Source organism: Thermobia domestica, chromosome 13 (genome assembly GCF_964235325.1).
Source record: "Thermobia domestica chromosome 13, izTheDome1.hap1.1, whole genome shotgun sequence".
Lineage (NCBI taxonomy): Eukaryota > Metazoa > Arthropoda > Insecta > Zygentoma > Lepismatidae > Thermobia > Thermobia domestica.
In genome coordinates this window covers 73,976,974-73,999,067 of record NC_137466.1, presented here as the reverse complement: position 1 = coordinate 73,999,067, position 22,094 = coordinate 73,976,974, and the positions used below count along the sequence as shown (strand labels likewise).

At 33.7% G+C, this 22,094-nt stretch overlaps 1 protein-coding gene across 1 annotated transcript in view; it reads right to left on the bottom strand.

Annotated features, from left to right (window-relative positions):
• Positions 1–244: 244 nt before the first annotated feature.
• Positions 245–22,094, bottom strand: part of Ets96B (ETS variant transcription factor Ets96B) — a 332,448-nt gene continuing 310,598 nt past the window's right edge. Inside the window, exons 10-11 of the mRNA XM_081735103.1 lie at positions 6,490–6,598; positions 245–1,827 (exon numbers count right to left, since the gene is read on the bottom strand). Coding sequence (XP_081591229.1) covers positions 1,178–1,827; positions 6,490–6,598 — 759 coding nt within the window. The 3' untranslated portion in view covers positions 245–1,177. The remainder of the gene's footprint in view (positions 1,828–6,489; positions 6,599–22,094) is intronic.

Genomic DNA, 22,094 nt, shown 5'->3' with positions numbered 1-22,094 from the left:
GGCAAAAAGTGAGGTTACTCTTCCTTGTGTCCCTCTAATCGCAGCAACTGTACTGGGATGTTTATAATCAGCACCCCGGGTCACTTACGAATATAGGAGATGAGCATTAGGCATATGTCGAATTCAGTTGTGTACACACACACACACACACACACACACACACACACATATATATATATATATATATATATATATATATATATATATATATATATATATATATATATATATCTTCATTGCCGTAAATTCCTAAAATCTAAGTTAGACTAGGGCCCACTCATGTACTGAAAATCATCAAAATTGGTTTAGTGGTCTAGGAGGATAGTTGAATAGATTAAAGTTTAACCCCTTTTAGCGGTAAGGCTACATCAGACATGAGCCTACGCCTTAGGATGGAACCCAAGCCACATTTGTTTACCAGCTGGGAGCAATTGCGAACTAAAGCTTGTTAAGCGCTACCCTACCACTATGTCAAATTTGGTGAAGATCGAATCAATTTCATCGATGGTGTATTATATATCCTTTGTGATTGCCCTTCTCGCTGGTCTACAATGGCGCACGCCACGTGGTTCCGGGATCGATTCCCGGTGGGAGAGCTCTGTAGTTAAGGCTCCACCATAAATTTCTGTCTACGTCATCGATACTGAAAAGGGACTATCAACAAATATCGTTTGTGATTCTTTTTTCTAAAGAGCAAAATCAGATGAAGTGTGAAAAATAGAAATTACCGTTAATCTAAACACACACACACACACACACACACACATACACACACACAAAACTAACGCTGTAATATTATATTGATACTGATCTGAATTAACCTATTTAAAGTTTAAGTTCAGGGAATGACAGTGTAGAATTAAATGAAAATTATATTAACATTTAAATACGATTTCATCATGAAGGGTATTATTATTATTATTCTTTAGATATCCTGAGTAAATTGTAAAAAAGCTTTCTGTAGTTAATTGTTCCTGAGAAATTAAAAAATAAGATTACGCCCGATATATTATACATCTATACATTTTTGTACTTTGCGCTGCTTTTTCTTGGTAAAACGTAATATTTAACAATTAACTGACATGTATATTGTATATATTACATTTTCTTTTTCTACAAACAGAAAATAATAAATAAATAAATATTTACGATGAATGAATCACAGTTATGGACTAAATCAGCAAACACAACTTCCTACTCCAGGATATCTACCTAGCGTATGGAAAGTTTGCATTTGCGGATCCATTTCGGATGTTGCAACACCTCTCGAGTTTTCCAAGTCTTTTTGAGTTTGCGGCCTAGTGCTGCCATCTATTGGCGGCTCTGATGAAGTTCTTCCACTTTCTTCCGCGCTCCGGACAACAGATGTCACTAAGTTGCTCCCACCACTACCGCTACTTTTCAATGTTAAATTTTGTCCCTCCAAGGCACGGCTGCTGTTAAGATGATTTGCCCTGGAGTCAATGACGTTATTGTGATGTCCGTTGAACTTTCCGTGATTGAAATAGTCGTGTATTGTCGGCGTTCGCCCCCTTGAATCCATATAGGTTGCGTGCTCGTGAAGAGCTCCTTGGAAAGAATTGTCCAGGTATTGGAGATGGAAACCGTAGTAAGGTGAGCTGCTGGCACTAGGTGTCGCTAGTTGTGACAGATGAGAACCGTACATTTGGCTAAACATGTCTGAGTAACTGCTGCCATCTCTGAACGGAGGTTTATTACTATCTGACCCATGGTGATATCCATCGTTCTTCCCTCTATGGTTGTCATTGTATGCCATGTTGAAGAGTGCATCTGGGTCACACACAAATTTGTAAACGTACCTTTCACCTATTAAAGAAACAAGAAAAAATGACATTAGATTTATAAAAACTGTTAATTAATTAAGAGTTATCTCCCATAAAAGTAACAGTATTTCCTTTTTTTAAAAAATAAACAAAGATGACCTATTGCACGACAAAACTGTGAAACAGAGTAATTTAAAATTTGGCAATCATAATGATCTACAATATAGGAATTACTATGAAACTGGAACACATAATAGTTTATAATCGTAGGAAGTATTATGAAACAAAGTTCGATAAAATTAGATCATAATGTGTTACATCAGCATTTCTCAAACTGTAGTCCACGCACCGCAAGTGGCCCTTTTAAATTCTCTTAGATTGAACATTAGTCAAAAGAAGATAGAATAGTGGCGGATTTAGCCCTGGGCCGGCGGGCCTAGGCTCCCTCAATTTTATGAGTGACAAAAATAATTTAAGATATTATTTATATATCTTTGGAGAAAGTTTATAGTAAATTCATGATATGCCTATCATAGTTTGGGTTTAGGCTGCACCCCCAGTTTATACCTTCTAGATCTGCCACTGAGACAAAAATATAATAATAATAATAATAATAATAATAATAATAATAATAATAATAATAATAATAATAATAATAATAATAATAATAATAATAATAATAATAATAATACAAAAAGTTCTAGTAAATTGCGTAACACAGACTACAGTTGAGATTTCAAACAGTGGTTGGAAATTAGATAAGTAACCTCCTTTATTCTCTCTCCCAGAACTTACACTTGAGGCGTCTAGTATCAAAAGCCGCAAATCCATTTTTTTAAACCAAAATTGAGTTATATATCGCTTGTTATATGTTTGATCAAAAGGAATCCCATGGAAACAGAATTTTGTTTAAAAGCTTAATATTTCAGACTAAAAAAACTAGTTCAAATATGGGACTTTGTTCGCGTGTATATGGAGCTTCACTGCACGTTTTGTGAGATTAATCGAAACTAAGTGAAATGAATGTGGCAGATTTTGATACTAGACGCCTCATTTATGAAATTTACAACCCTATCTACTCTATAAGATATTTATAACCTTCACCTATTAAAAGAAATTAATATGTATTTTATTTTATTAATACCAATATAAAATAAATGGAATTTTAGTTAATATTCTTCAAAAATATGTAAGTATACTGGTACAGTATTAACACATGCCCAAATACTTATACTTTAAAAAAAATAAATGTACTTGCACGAATTTGAGCAATGCTGGTCTACAGCATAGGAAGTACTGTGAAATTTGGTGAATATAATGGCCTTCAGTATAGGAAATACTATGAAACATTCTGGTAAGAGTTTTGGAAATGTTACATTTAGTGCAGAAAAAGATGATATAACTGTCATATTTCTCAGTTGAAAATTTCCGAACTCTCAATAAGAGCTATATTTTATAGTATTTCTCAATCTGTAACTCGTTATTTTTTCAAATTTTATAGTATTTTCTACGCTGTAGATCATTATGTTCTCCAAATTAATTAGTAATCTAATTCATAAAATTTCAAGTACTTTAGACCGTTATGTTCTCTAAATTTAATTACTATATTTTCTTCTATCTATCTTAAAAAAGAATCAGTTTTAAGAATTGAGTATGACGAGCTATTTCTAGCGCTTATTGTTCATGTTTGTTTGTGGTACGAAATTCGGAGTGCCGGAAATGTTCCAGGTTCATCACTGATTATCGTATTATTATGTGCATAGTATCCTTCGTCAATGATCAACCAAATATTTTATTTCCTATCTAAGAATAATTACTTAATAAATGCATAACAGTCGTCTCAAAATCTAGTGTAACAGATAGAAACAGCTATACTCTAATTTTAGCGTCCAATTTCCCTTGCTGGGGTATCATAAATATCTAAGTAACTAACATTGAGAATTTATATTAGTTTTTTTTTTTTTATTTTTTTGCTATGAACAAAGCTTTACGCCTTATATTTGACACTTAGTTTCTGAAATCATTCGCAAAGATGATTTACAAAGTATTTGAATTTTTTGACAAAATTTACATTAGCAGAAGTGCTACCACAGCAGAAGTTTTCATGTTCTTACACTTGTTTTCGGTGTGTTTTAGCCTATAAAGACTTTGTAAAATGAGTCTAAGCCAAAAACATTTGACACTGCGTTTTGATTACTTTGCGGGCCACTTCCCGATGACCAGAGCTAGTGTGAAAATGACTCCGCGTTTTGATTACTTTAGTTCAGAAAGCATGCTTGCCAAATCGCAACATTGAAGTTCAACAGGTTCTCTTACTCCCCGACTATATTTTGTTCTTCGTATCCACTGATAAAAGTTTATGCCATAAATTTGTTGCCCTCATAATAACCATTTCCGTTTAATAAGAAAGAAAATGTTCTTGTAAATGTAGTTGTTTGGCAACTAGATACAAGACAATACCAATAGTATGTTACCAAAACTAACTGCATACTATCATTATTATGTCAAGTATTTGATTTAACCACTCCCATTTTAACAATTTACTCTAATATCTGACGAAGTTGAAGTATCACCAGACATATGTCAAAATTTAACACAACTAGGGTAACACAGAGCCATTATGTTGAATTAACACAACCATTTTTGTGTATATTTAAAGTATTTCAACATGACAACACTAAGATACTAACATGACAACAATAAGCTGTTAAAAGTAGCCAGTATGGTGGCCCGCGAGACTTGATATCAGAAAATCTAGATTACGAAGCAAGAATATTAACGGTCTACCAACCTCCGTCTTATCACTAAAATGTAAATAGTTTTCTCCTTTCTAAAAATTGTCTTTCACTCAAAAGGAAATGTAGTGAAAGTATAACAAATGCTTCCCTTTAGACAGGATACGAAATAATTTCCAGTGAGGACCGTAGGTTAAAAAAAAAAAAAAAAAAAAAACTATATCTCCTTTGGTTCTTTATATCTGAGAGAAAATGGTTGAAATTCCAAACGTAAATTAAATTTCATATTCCTTTTGAAACTTCAGTTATGACATCATCAAAAATAGTGCTCTAGATAACACTGTTGGTGTGCTTTGAACCTCCTAACCTTCCTTTGTTCGCGTTCTTCCAAGGAATTTAGTAGTGTGGTAAATTGTGAAATAATATTACCAATGGATGTGAAACCCATTGAGGTCTTTAGATATGCGTATTTCTTTTCTGGAAGAATTTTACAGTATAATTACGTATTTAATTTTTAAAATATCTTGCAATTTCTTTCTATAACATTGCAACAAATACAAAATGATAATAAAATAAACCGTTTTAGGACGATTCAAGTTCGATTCCCAGTCTCATCAATTTCACTTCTTTCCTTTTATTTCTTCTTACAGTTTATTTTCAAATTTATTTTAAATTCAATCTTATATCATTTCTTTATTTCTAAACACGTTTAACACAATTTCTTTACACCGAAATTTCCTAGATTCCAGATTTCATAATACTTTTCAGAAAGAGAATAGAAACTTTTACATAATTTTCAAATATTATTGTTTATAAAAAATAAGAAATTAAAAAATGATACAACCTGAGATTTTTTTATAGATATGCTACTTTTCAAGATAAAATAGAAGAATTAAATTTGTCAAAAAATAAATTTTTCTGTTAACATTTCTAAAATGGCTGACAAGCAATGCTGTTTCAAAAGTAGCATTGCGTCACTGTTAGGTTTCTGTGAGTTGCTTTTAGGACTATGTCATTGATAAGAAATCAAACAACAATAGACGCAATCTGCTACATAACAATGTGCGTTTTTCATATACAGTACATGAATAAAAACTAATCCATAATAAATCTATTCTAGCAGAATAAAAACTATCAACTACACCAGCTTAGTGACCAATGTTCGTAGATTGAGGGAAATTTCCCGAATCTAGGAAAATTCCATAGGTAAATTGAGCAAAAAAGGAAAAAATGGGAATTTTTCGATCAAACGTGAAAACCCAAAATTCTTTCGCTCACTGCTTGACCAATATAAATGCTTAAATTTTTCTTTGTCCTTCAGAAATAAACCAATACAAAATCATGGTTTATGTCTGTGTGTGTATGTGTGTTCAAAGTAGCATAATTTGTCACCATTATTGGCTTGGTATATTTCTATTTAAAGAAAACAAAAACGGAAGAAAAAAGTTTATATATAGTCTTCATATACATACAGGGAAGGATTGAAGGGTAGGCCCTATCCAGGGGGGTCTAGGGGTCCGGACCCCCCTTAAATTTTTGCTGCCCTCCATAAATTTTCACGGTTGGTTTGCAAATGAACTATAATATGGTTGGATTGGGGCCCCCCTAACTTCAGCCGGCCCCCCTACATTTTTGGGCAAAACTTAATTGAACGACCTTTGTATTTAGAACTTTGGGATGACTCGGAGCCCCTCGTACCGTCAGGATTGACGCCCATGAAGCAAAGGTGTACCAATAAGTGAAGAGGTCAGCATAGAACATCTTAAGCAAAGAACCCTCATAAATCCATAACCCCAAAGAATGTTCAGGCTGTTCAACGTAAATATTTGGCAGGGCCAACACTTGTGTTATCATTTTATAATCTAATAGTCGAAGCTAAAAAGTAGACTGCCTATATATGAAGACTTTTGGCTTACCTAGTGGACTCTTAATATTTGTATTATTGGTATTATGAAAATATATGCCATTACCTGCAACTTTTTGCATGATTCCTTTCTCATAGTAGTAACGCAAGGAGCGACTAAGTTTATCGTAATTCATAGCAGGGCGGTTCTTTTGAACACCCCACCTGCGCGCTACCTGTAAAGAAAATAAATACATATTAAGATGATACAAAAAAATATATACCAGACTTGTATTAAAATAAACCACCTTTACAGATAGCTGCCGTATTTACGTTCGACATGTTCATTTTTGGAAGATTAATTACGGTACATATAAATTTAAAAAATATACCTTATTATAATCCAGCCATAATGGAGTTCACTGCCCAAATAGTATCATACAAAGTTATTCCAAAAAATACATCAGATCTTAAGTCTTACAGGGCCAGACATGGACGCCAATATGATTGTTCCAGGGACCAAAAAACTATTTGAAACCTACAGATAGAACACGAGTACCCATAGGATTTTTTCAGCAGAGAAAAAGGCATGTAAAACCAGAACACTATGAGATAAACTTACTATGAACCAAAACTTTGGAAAGATTAAAAGGCTAGATAAAAAGTAATCACAACATTGTTATAATTTGGGCCTGGCTTTATGTACAGAAGAACACCTGTTTCATTCTTTTAACGTAATCGTTTCCTACCTCTATCACATTCTGACACATGTGTGGAAGGCGTCATACACCGTCAAGACGTCAATTTTTGTCGATGTTCCAAAAATCCGCGTGTTACATTACTTATACGCGAATTTATAAACATGGATGGTGTGTGCTAGAGAAAATAACTAGCAACGAGATCCTGTGGATGTTCGAAGGGTCCTTAGTCAGGCGACCGTGCAGGCTAGGAAAGCAGCGGTACTCATCCACTCTCGACAAAAGCTTTCACGTTCAGGAATCCATGTGGCCAGACACTGTCCTTTTGGAATATATCGTCCAGAGATGTCTGAACGAACGGCAAGACCTCATTTCTACATATAGCCGTGATGTGGTAGTCGTGGGTGAGCTGACCATTAATATGTAGCAGCGTGTTGTATCCAAGACTCTACCCACTTAAATAGCTATAGTATATCGTATTTATTTATATAAGATTGATTAAATTTATTCTCCCCAAGGCTTTGGACTCTCCTCGCTTATCTAGTGGCTAGCATGTATGCCTTTAACGCACATGCTTCCACGTTCGATTCCCAGTGGGAGAGCACATAAAACTTAATTTCACATTATTATTCACTAAATCTCATTCATCATTTGTCTCCTTTAGCCTGAAAGGTATAATTGTGAGACGTTAAACTAGAAAAATAATTCCATTGTCCTAAACCTTTGGCTCGCTGTATAGTATAGGTTAAAATCGTGCATTTTGAGGGTTCTAACTAGTTACATTCAACTTTTTTTTCTTTTTTAATTTGCCCATCAACTACCGTACTGTAAGATGATTCTGAATCAGGGGCGTCATTTGAGAAGGGCAGGGGCCATTTGCCCTCTCTGAATTTGAGAAACATGCTTTTCAATTATTTGCATGCTAATATCCTATTAGAAAACGTGGACAGTCTTGGCCCCCTGACAAAATCTGAAATGACACTACTACCCTGAATATAAGACGACCTCCCTATTTGGAAGAGGGCTTCTTGAGAAATTTCTTATTTTTAACAATTGTAATAAAAAACAAGTACTTGCAGAATAAAGTACCGTAAATAGAAACAAATATGGTAGTTTACGGTGTATACATTTTTACGATAACAATGGCGAAAAATGTAACTATTAAATTTAAAATCAAGACTACAATGATTACAACAATGGGGGTATATTTTAACGTTCAGTATAAGCTATTACAGCAGTGGCGTAATGGGATTTTCTCACGGGTTGGTATCACAGAACGAACGGAGTTTCGACTGTTAACTATTAGGAACTAGCGTTACTCACATACTGAGACATTTCCTTTTTATAAAGATTATCCATAAAAAGTTCTGAAGTCTATGCCAAACAAAACAAAGAAAAAGTGCTTAATATATACAAGCTTTATATAGTATGTACAAAATTAAAATTTCCATGGTGATTTTACGAAGCATTCATTTTTTGCTTTGGCACAAGCTTCAAGTTTTTCTTATAGGTAATCGTAATACAATTTAATTTTATTTAGTAGATACTATATTAATATAATATAGGTAAATTCGCAAAGTATTACTTTATATGGGCCCTAAACTAAGGAAATACCGTACTTATTAGAATTATTTCTTCTTTTTAGTACTTTTTAAAATCGGTTAATGTATATTTTCTACCTTTTAGTACTTTTTGAGTCGGTTAACGTATATTTTCTACTTTTTAGTACTTTGAATCGGTTAATGTATATTTTCTACCTTTTAGTACTTTTTTTGGATCGGTTAATGTATATTTTTTTACTTTTTAGTACTTTTTTGAATCAATTGTTGTATATTTTCCACTCCTCAGTACTTTTTTGAGTCGGTTAATGTATATTTTCTACTTCTTAGTACCTTTCTGAGTCGGTTAATTTATATTGTCTACCTTTAGTAGTTTTTTGAGTCTATTAATGTATATTTTCTAATTTTTAGTACTTTTTGAGTCGGATAATGTATATTTTAAAGTTATTTTTTCGGAAAATACATTATACAAGCAATCTCGTTTCATTCGTCGGGAGTTTTCAAAATGCAAACATTTTGTTGTAGTTTGATTTTTTATTATTTTTTCTCGATATTCTTCTATCATTGATCAATAGTATTTTAAAATGACAAACATATCCGTTCTCTCATAGGTCGATTGAAATTTATTATCCCTCAGATAGAATTCTGAATACAATTTGTAGAATATGGAGGACTAAATTATGAATATTACGAGACAATTCATAGTTTCTATTGCGAAGATATTAAATAGGAAACTAACGAAATGAGTAGGAAATATTTTAAAAAAATGTAACATAGCAAATCAATATGATTAATGAAGTGTCATAGTTACTGTTAATAGAATTACTTCTTTTAGAAATATACTTGTATTGTATTTAAAAAATGCTGCCATTTGTTTTTAAAAAAATCGTTCTATTGTAATTAAATCAAATATAAATAATATATTGGAAGAAGAATTTTAAGTGGATGATAAGAGAAAAAGAGAGTTACATGGAGATCTGAACGGCATTTGTAGACACGCCCAGTTTCAAGGAAAAACAGTACGATTATCGACCAAGGCATCTCCTCACAGTCACGGTTTCATTTTTATCAGGAAGAAAACACAGTAGTGAGAAAGAACAAATATGTAAGTATTATAACAGTTAACTAATCTTACATAATTAAATACTTACTTTTTATGAAACAAACATAATATTTCCATAGTAACCAAATGATTTCGGTTCGATTCCCGAATGCACTTTAAGTATTGATTGAACATCATGACGTAATTGAATGAAGAAAAGACGAAAGACTAGCATCTCGAAAGCAAGGTATAATTGCGTTTGGGAGAAAGACGACACGTTGACCACGCATAATTGAATTTGTCATCTGCTAGGTGGCCACACCTATCGAGGCTAGTAATGCCAAAGGCTTTAGTTCAGTTTGTTTGAATTGAAGTATAGTGCGTTTGTGATTATATGTTGTAATAGAAATAAAGGTTGTAAAAAAATGTAAACAATTGGAAATTGGTTCTCTGTACCAGTCACACCTAACTCAGTGCTCTATGACGTCACAGGATACTTGTCCCGTTCTCACTAAACTCAATAAACAGCGTACTACAGCGATGGTACGGGTCATGGGTAGGACTCCCATTTTTAGTCTAAAAAATCGGAACAGTCTAAGAAAATTTACAGTATGTTAATCATGATACAGTTACTTTCTTGCTGATATACCAGAAAACGTACGATACGTCTGAAAGCTCCTAGTCATGAGTTTGCCCGGTCACTCTGATCTGGGTCTTGCTTCTCAGATCCGTCTCGTCCGGACAGATTCAGTGACTAGGAAGCAGCCAAAATCATATCAGCATTACTATAACAAAATTTTACGGTAACTTACTGATGTTCTTGTACCTTAATATATCATTCATTACAAATAGTTTTCCTTCCCGTACCTTCGGCCTATTGTACACTATAGGTTAAAATCGTGCTTGATTAAAGGCTCTATTCAGGCATGTCAAACTAACGTACCTCAAATGAGTCAAATAGTCATCAGTGTACCATAGCGCTGGCTGTATAAAGCAGTAGATGTGACGAAAATGAGGCCTTTCACAAGATTTCTGATGTCTCTGTGTGTGCTATAAAGCCACTATTTTTTCCAGTCATTAAAGAGATTCCATTCGTGGCTATACAGGACCACTTGGACAAAGATACATCATAGTTTTCCAGCAATTCCTGATCAGTTCTGAATATATTATCTCCAGTCGAAGTGTCATGTAACAGCACAATGTCCAATGGTAAATCAAAAACACGGAACTTCGCATCACAAGCTCTAAGAACACGAATAATTGAGTTAAACCACCATCACTACAGTCATCATATCATGGAATATGCAATAAAGATTGGAGCTTTTATTTTAATTTGATGACTCAGATAGGGCGCCAATTCTGTTACTTTTTTAGTTATCGTCTTGCGGGACAGGGATATGCTTTGAAATGCCTTTACATATCCAGGACTAACTATTTCAGCAACTTTATCAAATAGCCTTTTATAAAGGAATCATTCATAAAAAGTTTTTTGACTGTTTGACTATCATCTTCGACAATGCGTAGCATCGACCGCAGCTTCGCCCTCTTTATCTAATTTTGTAACCGTATCTCGTTGCTGCTTCAAGCATGCCTTCAATCTGTTCAACTACGCTTTCCTCATTAATCCCTCATACTAATCGTACACATCATCTTTATGTATTGCTGATAGTGACAGTTGATAGTATACGTGTATAACTTGAGTACACTGATGGTAGCTGGCTTGCACACTAAGCATACGATATTATCTTTCGCTTCGACTTAAAAATATTGCAGTTCCTGTTTTTGTTGGGATCTGTAATATTCATCAACGAATTTTTGTTTACTGTCACCTAGTTTTGAGTGAGACAATACACAAATAATAATTATTCAAAAACTGGTTTAACCTGGCAAGTGAATGCTTGAAGTGCACTAACCGTAGTTACTGCAATGAACTAAATAGCACTCGATTCAAGTATACTATGAAATCTTCGAGAAGTATGTAAAAGCTTGCGTAAAATTTTATGGAACTCGCCTTAGATGGCAGAAGTACGCTGATATTACGCGAACACTCACGAATGTTGAACATAAAAGAAGTAACTACAATTTTGTAGGAAGTAATTTATATGTTACTTAATTTTCTCCACGTTAATCGAGGACAAGTTTGACATGCCATTTAATATGTAAAAAGTAACTAAATTGAAACAATATTGCTTTTTTTTTTTTTTAATTTCATTTAAATCGTCATAATACTTTTAAATCGGCAAGTTGTCTGACAGTTTAACGGCCAATACCGTGTAGAGACATCTATTAGTATGACGCACAGAGTGAGACGTTTCCCATTACATGCACACCAAGTTCGTATCCAGAGGGTCTAGGGGGGCCGGGCCCCCCTAAATTTTTAGTGGTCCCTTAAAATTTTCACAGTAGGCTTGCAAATGAACTATTATATGGGAATAAACTATAATAGGGTTGGATCGCCTCCCTAACTTCTACCGCCCCCCTACATTTTTGGACTGGCTACCGGCCTGATGCGCACAACTTTAGCAATGATTTATTCTGAATTTGTACATATATTACTATTACTACTACTACTACTACTACTACTACTATTATTATTATTATTATTATTATTATTATTATTATTATTATTATTATTATTATTATTATTATTATTATTATTATTATTATTTCTTCTGTTGTGTATGCATTCATCGGCACATATTTTTGGATTAGCACGAAATATTTCTCCTTTAACTTTAGTCTCTCCATAGGAACCTCAACACCTACAGATTTTATTTGCAGTACCTTCTGTTTTAGTCACTTTAAGGAATCACTTCTACTCCATTATATTAACTTTTTACGTTATCCAGATATAACACTCTATAACTTTTGCTTCGTGCTTCCCCATTACCTTTCCATTTTACTTCACATATTAAAGAATACATATTAATTAGTCCAGATTTCAGTAAATCTAAATTATTTAGTTTCTTTCATTGTGTCACTACTTCTAATTTCCGTTCCTAAGAGTACATACGATCCATGTTCGAATTCTAAATCTTAAGTTATTCTCCTTATTTTAACATTTATGACTCTCCTCGTGGACACTTGGCCAATAATTTCTCCCTAGGGATCCACAGCTCGAAAGTCTGATAGAAGAATATTTTAATTCTGGAATATTATGCATTGTGGAATACCATTATACATAAAATTTCTCGCTTTACGTTTGCTGCAAATGAACAAACTAGGAAAGACAACGTGGTAGGTACCCTTTGCTTTTCACACTACAATATCTCAGCCATTAACGTAAGGCTTACTAATATGGAATTACGAAGCTACCTAACCAGTTACCATGAGTTCAGCCAACTTGGCTACTACAACAATTACTCAGAACACCCGTTAGCTATCCCATGTAAACTAATTTGGCTCAAGTGACCCTTCTGGTAGTAACCCCCACCTTAGCTCTACATTGTATACAACTATCCCCCTCACTTAACACATAAAAGTGTCTTCTTGTAAAGTGGCGCTGATTGGGGAGAAAAAAATTTCCACTGCAATACAGGTACAATGGATGCAAACACACAATCCTCTGACGAATTGTGTGAAAAATCCAATTTCCAGATCGTTTACTTCCTCACCAACTTTGATCTCGCAGCCTCCTTGTCCATGCGAACTTCTAGCTATCAATGTGTACTATTGTGACTTACGTAACGCCTATTACTGTGTAGATTGCTTTTGTGTTTTTCTTTGTTATGTTTAAGTTTTGAACACAAAACATGACCAAGAACTACGGTACCAAAAATTACATATTTAATGCGCTCCAAGGCAACAAATCTTAGTCTTATGATATGGAAAATTTGTTCACGAATTTTGTTGAATGGTTAGTTGGAAAGTTTAATTAGTACTTTTGAGAAGAACTTTTGTCATTCGAAATCTAGTTCTGAAAGTATTTGGGCAAGAATGCAAAATAAAACCAGTCGGGAATGCTCCAAGAGCATTGCCAGAACGAACTTAGAAAGAATTATTTTTTTTTATTAACTTCTACAGGCTTTATACCAATTGTTTTATGAACTTTATTATTATACTCATTAAACATACTTTTATCTATCTATTTATAACTTCCTTGAGTACTAAACATTTTCCACATGTTTTGTTTAAGAGTTCTGTTAAAACGTTCTACGATATGTTGTTTTACGAAGACACATTCTCAAAAATTTGTAGAATATCATCTGTCTATGATCTACGGTTCCCGCGATATGGCTCCTTAAATATCCCGAAATCGGAAATTTTTGGCCAATATCTCTGGAACGATGAGAGTGACGCGGAAAGTTCCATCATTTCTTTCAGATAGTTTTTGATGCTCCATCGAATGGGGCTAAAAATTTGAAAAATTCGAAAGTAACACACACACATACACACACACACACACACACACACACACACACACACACACACACACACACAGACAGAGAGAGAGAGAGAGAGAGAGAGAGAGAGACAAAATTCAGTAACGAACTTTTTAAGTTCGTTGATAAAAATGTATATAGACCTATAGCAGAGCCAGCAAGAGAAGGTCTCTGACAGCTCGGAGTAACGTTGCCACTACTCACGTGTCAAGGTTTTTTTTGGTGCATCTATAATGGTAGTTTAATTAATGGTACTAGACAGAGTGACCGTTGTTGGTAACAGTTGTACTAAAGTAGGGGTTGCATTGTCTCTCCGCATGTGGTAAGAAACGTCAGAGATCATCTCTTGTTGGCCCTGCTATAGTATACTAAAAAGTAATATTCGTTCTAATATTTTTCTATTAGGCATACAGTTCTGTGGTTCATGTTATAATCATCTATTACTTTGTTGTTATTGTTTTCGGTAATTTAATACTTTTTCGTGTGTCAGTGTTGCTTTCCTGTTTTGTATAATCAATTATGCTTTGTGGCGATAATTGCATTTCCAATGGAGTTGGCTTGTTTTCATTTTCCTTTCTATCACTAAACGATTCCAATATGTAAAGTTTTTTCCCCCTGACCAATTAATAAATTAGCTATTATTTTCAGATGAAATTGCATACAGAGGCTACGGATTCATTAGACACTCCTAATAACTCTATTTCAATTTTAAATATCCTGCTGTTTATTGGTCAACCAACGTTATGCACGTTGTCATTGTGTTTTTTCGTTATTTTTTGTTTACGTGATTGCACGCCCATGCATGTACATTGGGTTGTAAATAGCAAAGTATGAATTTTGATTGTTTTTCCGTGGATGGTCGTGATTTATTCACATGTAAAGTGTTTGTAAACCGACATAAAACGATTAATAATAAAATTGTTGTAATCACTCTCATTATAGCTATGAAAAATCGTACTGATCATTTTCATCGGGGTTGTTGGTGATGCGTCAGTATCAAATGAATTACTGTTTTTCTGTTATTTTTATTTTACAATTCATGGAGAGAGGGCAAGGAGAGGGAACACAGCAAATCTCTGTATGCATGCTCACATTCATATTCAACTACAGCATCCAGCATTTTCGCTTTACCTCGAGACGAAGGCAGTAGCTAAAGATGATATTTAAGGGATCATATTCCCCTCTGTCCAGATTCTCAACTTCACACGATGAAGAATTTATTTTCGAAATCTCAATTGTAAGGATTCGTTTTTGAGGTTCGTCTTTGGTGGATATAACTGAACATTACTACTGCACATGAAACAAAATATCAAGTTATGAAATCTTATTAGATGCAGCCTATCACTAATAAATAAAAAAAATATTTTCTATACTTTCTTAAAATAATGCTTTTTATATTATGTATAGGAGTTGAGTTGATTTTGAATTTAACGTCCCTTTCAGCAGCAAGGCTATATGAGACGGGTCCTACTGATTAACGTGGAATCCGAAACACATGAGCTCCCGCCGGTAATCGAACCTGGGTCTCCCACGCCAAAGGCGCGTACGCTAACCGCTTAACCACGAATGTATTATGTATAGGAATATAAAGTGTGAGCTGCTCTTTGAACTTTTCATTTTGCGTCCTTATGCATCAGTGAGGTTACAAAAGAACGGAACCTAGCATTAACGTGGGTTCCGAATCACAACTCTGGGCTTGAATCTGCTGCACAAATCATCATGAACTGGCAACTATGACAGTTGACCGTTCCCCACCTCCAAGAGAACTATATTGCAAAATCACTCCATCGGCCCCGGCTCGTGAGCAGCTTTTTGTTCCTCGTTACGAGGACCCAGTGGTAGAGTGTACTTCTTTGATGTTAGGGGTCTCTAGTTCGATCCCAAGCCATGTAATTTTGTGGCTAACAAACATTATATCGTAAGTTTTTCACTGGGCTTTTCATTTCAGCTCCACATTTTCATTCCATCAATTATTTCTTAATCATTCACTTTATTAATCATAAGTGTCTTTTAGCCTATAAATCATAAACGTATAGGACATAAAACTTTAAATTTCATTTAATTCGTTACTCGTTTAAACTTAACGGGAGGTTTGTTGAGAACCTGCTTAGCGGACTGTTTGTGCTCTGCAGGTAGCGATTCCACTTCCGCAATCATATATGGTATTTGCATTTTGATTTGAAGATTGTAATTATTGTTATAAATGCAATTTAGAATAAATGATAAGAGAGGGAACAAAGACGGACGCACAACTTTGATAATGGGGGTGCAAATTGGGAATGAATTAGACAGAGTACAACAAAAATACTAACATGCACGTAATAAATGTTTATATATCTATTTAAAAAAACTGCATACATGGATACACGTATCTGTACTCTATGCATGTATTCAAGGAAATATCTCAGAAAATCTAAATGTATAAGAGTACATGTTTCAAAATGTAAACTACTTAAGTGCGATAAGTACAAGATATTTTATAAGGACATTCTTTTGTTGAATGGGCATTCCTTAAATTCTCTAATGAAATCTTCAAAATTTATGTTGATAGAAATTTGCTTCCAACAAAAAGCAACATGATGAAGTTGAATCTGTCATAATACATGGTTAATCTGGATAACGTTCTTAAAACTTAAACAGCACAAGACCTAAAAGCCTTAAGTCGTAAAAATATGGCAGAAGCCCTAAATTTTAGATCTTCTACCGGTTAGAACTTATAGCCTTTAGGTCTTGTGCCATTTATGGCTTACGGCGTTTAGGACTTGTGCCTGTTCCATTTACTTGCTTTAGTTCTAAAATTTGCTACCACTACACAGATCTGCAACGGAGCAGTAGTGCGACAATGTAGAATAGTATAGTTAATTGAAACTGTATCAGCTCTAAACTATTATTATTATTATTATTATTATTATTATTATTATTATTATTATTATTATTATTATTATTATTATTATTATTATTATTATTATTATTATTATTATTAAAATAATTTATTTCCTTGTAAGCGTGAATAGTTTTTTCCCCTGCATATAAGTTATTTTACAAGATAAATTCTGTCAATTAAAAAACTTATTTCGTAAGGAGGTAGTCAAAAGTCTCTCCACACCAAAGGTATGATGATGTTTTCATACGTCAGATTTATTTGTTAATGGACTGTGTCATCAAAAATATGCGTCTCTATAAAAAGGTAATTTTCGTCCTATACCTAACCTATGTCATGGAAAATATTAACAGTAAATACTACTGAAAAACTTTTAACATGGTGTATTGCTTTCTTCATTTGGTATAAATCTGCACTTTTAATTGTGAGTTGCGATGGTTCAGTAGTAAAACGTTCATCTCTGGTACAGACTGTTGTGTGTGGAGTTCGTGGTTTGATTCCAGCTTGCGCTAATTGGGCTTTGTGGTCGACAAGCATCGTGTGCGAAGGCTTTCTCAGCTTTCTCCCATTTCCTCCAACTTTCTTCATTTCACTCTCATCATCGCTGCCTCCTTAAGTCTACTAATAACTTAACATTTCCTTTAGGACTTTCCTCATTCACATTGCTTAGCCAGCTCCTCACCACAATTGAAGAAAAATGTTTCACGGTAATTTTATTTTAAGAAATATTTGAATTTGATACAATATAACGTGTGTTTTCATTGAGGCTTTTGCACGATCCCCATTGTTTAGGGTTAAAATTACTCAAGAACGAGTGTTAAATTAACCCGCAATGAGGGCTGAATTGACCCGTAGTGAAGGTTGAATTAACTCTCCATCATTATAAAATGTATTTCGCTATAATTTTAGTACATGATATTTCAGGGTTTCCCGCTCCCCAGGGATGGAATTAAAATCGGTCAGTTATAAGGAAATGATGTAACTCCCCTTTCCTCGATTTAAAAACTATTTTCCTCGATAAGTTTCGTTAATAAGTATTCGGTATTGTTACAATGTGGCATATATTTTTTCTGAGTCTTACCAAACAAATAAGTTGAAATGAGAAAGTGGATTTTACCTTGCCTCTAGCAATGTTAAAAACACACTTTCTGCGAAAATTTTGAAAAATTCTGCAATTTTATGAAACATAGTTTTTTCTTTGAGGTTAGGGAGTTATTATTAAAATTGAAGTTAATCAGAGGGAAGAGGATTGATTCATGTCATCTGCTGAATTACTCCTCGTAGTTGTGATTGAAGTTGACTGATCTTTCGGAACTTATAAATATGTATGCTTCGTTTAGCATTTTTGAATTCTTCTCAAAAATGTTTAACATTTTTGGCTTCCTACTCGTCAACAATCAGTGGGTTACAAAGATTTTATCTTTGAAAAGTTTGAAACAGTATCAGGGTTCCACAAGGCTCAAATCTGGGACCTTTGTTATTTTCTTATACTACTAATGATATAACGAAACGTATTAAAAATTCTCATACGTTATTATTCGCAGATGATCTGAAGTTATATACTAAAGTTAAGTCAATTGATAACTCTAAAAAATTACAACTGGATTTACAAAGTGTGAAGACGTGGTATTACATCAATAAACTTACGTTGAATTCACCCAAATGCAAAATTCTTTAGTTTACTAGAAAAGAAAAACATATCAGATATGGCTACTCTGTTGATGGGGTAAACCTTCAAAGACCTGAATTAGCTAAGGTTTAGGCGTGATTCTTGATTCAAAGCTAACATTTTCTTGTTATATAGAAAAGATCACGAGTAGTGTGTATAAAAATCTTGGCTTCATTTCTTGTTTTAGTAAGAATTTTTCAAAACTAATTGACACTTTTGAAGTTATATTAGTCTTATGTTAAATCTCAGAATATGCTAATGACATTTGGAATATGGATGTTGAAAAATATTATAATATACTCAGTGTAAATTTGTAAAATTATTAATGTACAGGAAAACAGGTCTATATCCTGCATCTACGCCATGTACAGTATTAATAAGTAACTTCAATATCTTGACATTGAAACAAAAAAAAAAAAAAAAAATCTCCATGACTTAGTGTTTCTTCATAAAATTATGAATAATAATTTCGATTCGATTGAGTTAAATTCTAATTTACGTAGTATTGTATGCTCCGACAAACAAAACTAGATCTAGCAATAGCAGTACCTTTTTCTGCATGAAGCCACGAACTGGTGTGCTACATAAATCCCCTAATATGGCGAATAAGTACTTCTTACGATAATTTGGAATCAGTAGATTCAGGTATTGGTATATTCAGAATGAGTGAAAATGTTTTTTTTTTCTTTGAAGAACGGTGTATAATATAATAACTGAAGACCGGTAAACAAAAACACTCTATGTAAAAGTAAGTGTGTCTAACATTACAGTTGAATTGGATCATTATATAATAACCATAGTTCATGTGCAACACTGTAATTGGGATCATGTCTGTTGTGTTCAATAAACAGTGGCATACGTAATCCTAAGAATTATATACCTAGGTATATAATCCTAACAGTGATGCGTATGTTACTTGTAAATAAAAATGCGAAACAAACTTTCAATATTTTCCATAAGTAGAAGCTTTGGTTGCTAAATAATTAAACACAAACAAACTATATGCTGAGCAAAACAATATATTCACATTAAAAAATTACATGCTGTGACAGTTTCGCCAACTAACACTTTGGTTTCATCGGACACTCACTCAGTCATCTAGAGAGTGTCTGATGAAGCCAAAGTGTTAGTTGGCAAAACTGTCACACGTATGTAGTTTTTAAATGTGAATATATTGTTTTGTTCAGCAAATAGTTTGTTTGTGTTTAAATCTTTCAATCTTTTTTCTTTCTTTCTAAAGTATTTTATATTTTTCTTTGTTCCTTTAGTTTTGAGAGCAGGAAATGCAACAGTACGAAACATTTATTTATTTTGTTGTATTACTTTTATTATTAGGTTTTGATCTTTGCTTCTTAAACCAAAGATGATTTTTAAGAGAGAGAGAAGGGGGCGGGGACTGAGAAATTGTAATTTCTCCCTTGATCCGTGGGGACTGAAAGAGATTGTGTAGTTTAGAGAGAAGCAGGTAAAGAGGAGAGGAATCTGAACCACAACTCAGGCCACTATTAGACCAAATCTCCCAAAAGGGTTGAGACAGCGAAACTTCTCCGATCAATAGAGGATTAACAACCAAAACTCTTCATGTTTTCTCTTCCCCTTCTCTCGTCTGTATGTATTTGAATCAGAGTCTGTTTTCCAACAACAAAAGTTTAGAAAAATAGTAATAATAATAATTCGTGCTAGTTTCTAATGTATTATCAAAGACCTTTGAAAGGCATGATAAGAAATAATACTTTTTTATAAATTAGAGTAATTGTTGATGGAATTGAACTGATTAATTAATGTATGGAACATGGTTTAATATAAGGTCATGCGTTCAAGTCCTGTGACTGCTTTCGCTAAGAGAAGAAAAATAAACTAATACATAATCTTTTATAAATGAACACGAGACTGTATAATAATTGTCCTACAACATATATTTGCAATATTAAATTTTGGTATAAATCTTACTTTCAAATAAAGTATTCTGTATGTCCTTACATACAGTTCGATTCATAAGTTTATCGATACGATCAAACTTGTCTAACTTGAGTGTTCTCCATAAGGTCAAGTTCTAGTCAAACTTGTCCTAACGTAGCTAAGTAAGATAACTAAACCAGTAGAATTTAAAGCAATAAAAATGAAAAGATCAGTATTATTTCTTTTTATGTAGAAAATTATCCTGCGAAAAACATTGATTCGCATATGTTTCAAATACCTTCATGGCACTGGAAAAGTTTTCTTCTTCAAACGATAATCTGTATGTGATATTTTACATTATATCAATATATCAAACTTCTTCAGAGAGAGACAATAATCTGGTATGTATAGGGAACGGTATAACGTTGACAAGAAAGAAGGCCAATTATTGCAATGGAATAAGTCGGACTGTTGTTGGGCGCAGTGAAAGGTCACTAATCCTATATAGGTCAAACAATTATACCAATTCTTAATAAGTCCGAGGCCAAGAAATCAGCTTTGAAACAAAATGTCACTGATCTAAAAGCCTTATTCGTCTACTTTGCGTTCCTTTAAGATCTGCCTTTTCCAGGACTGTTGCAGGTAGTGTGGCTGAATTTAAGTCACGACGACAATGGTTATGGTGTAATCGGTTTCGAAACGACATGGTTATGATTGTTCATGAACTTGAGACATGGCTTCGGGTAAACTGTACTATGCCGTAGATTTAGGCTTTCCAGACCAGCAGATTGACATTTCAGTTTCTTCTCGATTAAACTAGTAAAGAACGGTTTGAGACATTAGTACATTGAGAAAACTTTGCTAAGTGGTAAGGTATACGATACAAATGGTTATGAAACATGATGGTTATAGTTGGTCATCTCCTTGAAAAATAATTATGTAAAACTGTCACATATATGCTCTTAAAATTATCATCTTCAAATTGTTCCCTTCTTCATGATGTAACTAGTCTGATACAGTTTAAACTAAATTGAGCAAACTTTGCACGAAGAGAGTTGTTATTGTGTATATGCGTTTTTAGTGCAAGTTTATTATGGTTGATCATGCCTTTGCTGATTACTTGCTCAAGAATTGTTCAGCTAAATTTTACATGACAAGGAAATCAGATGCACTCTAGTTTTCTTTGACATTCATCTCAAATACACCCTGTTTCAAAAAGAATATACGCATTTCGAATGCATATATTTATTAAACTTTAAGACATACAAATATGAAATTTTACACACATATTTACGAACCTCTCAAGTTCAAATTATAGTTCAAAGTTCGAATTACAGATGTTCAATATGTCCTCCATCAGCGACACGAACAATATCACATCGATTCTCAAATTCTTCAATACTCGGGCAAGCATGTCCTGCGTCACTGATGTTATGGCAGTACGGATCCGGTTCATCAACTCTTCCAGGTTCTGTGGGAGTGGTGGTACATAAACATTGTCTTTGACGAAACCCCACAAGAAGAAGTTACAGTGTATCAAATCCGGTAACCGTGAAGGCTAGCTGAGACATGCTAAGTCGCCAGCTCCTTGACGACCAATCC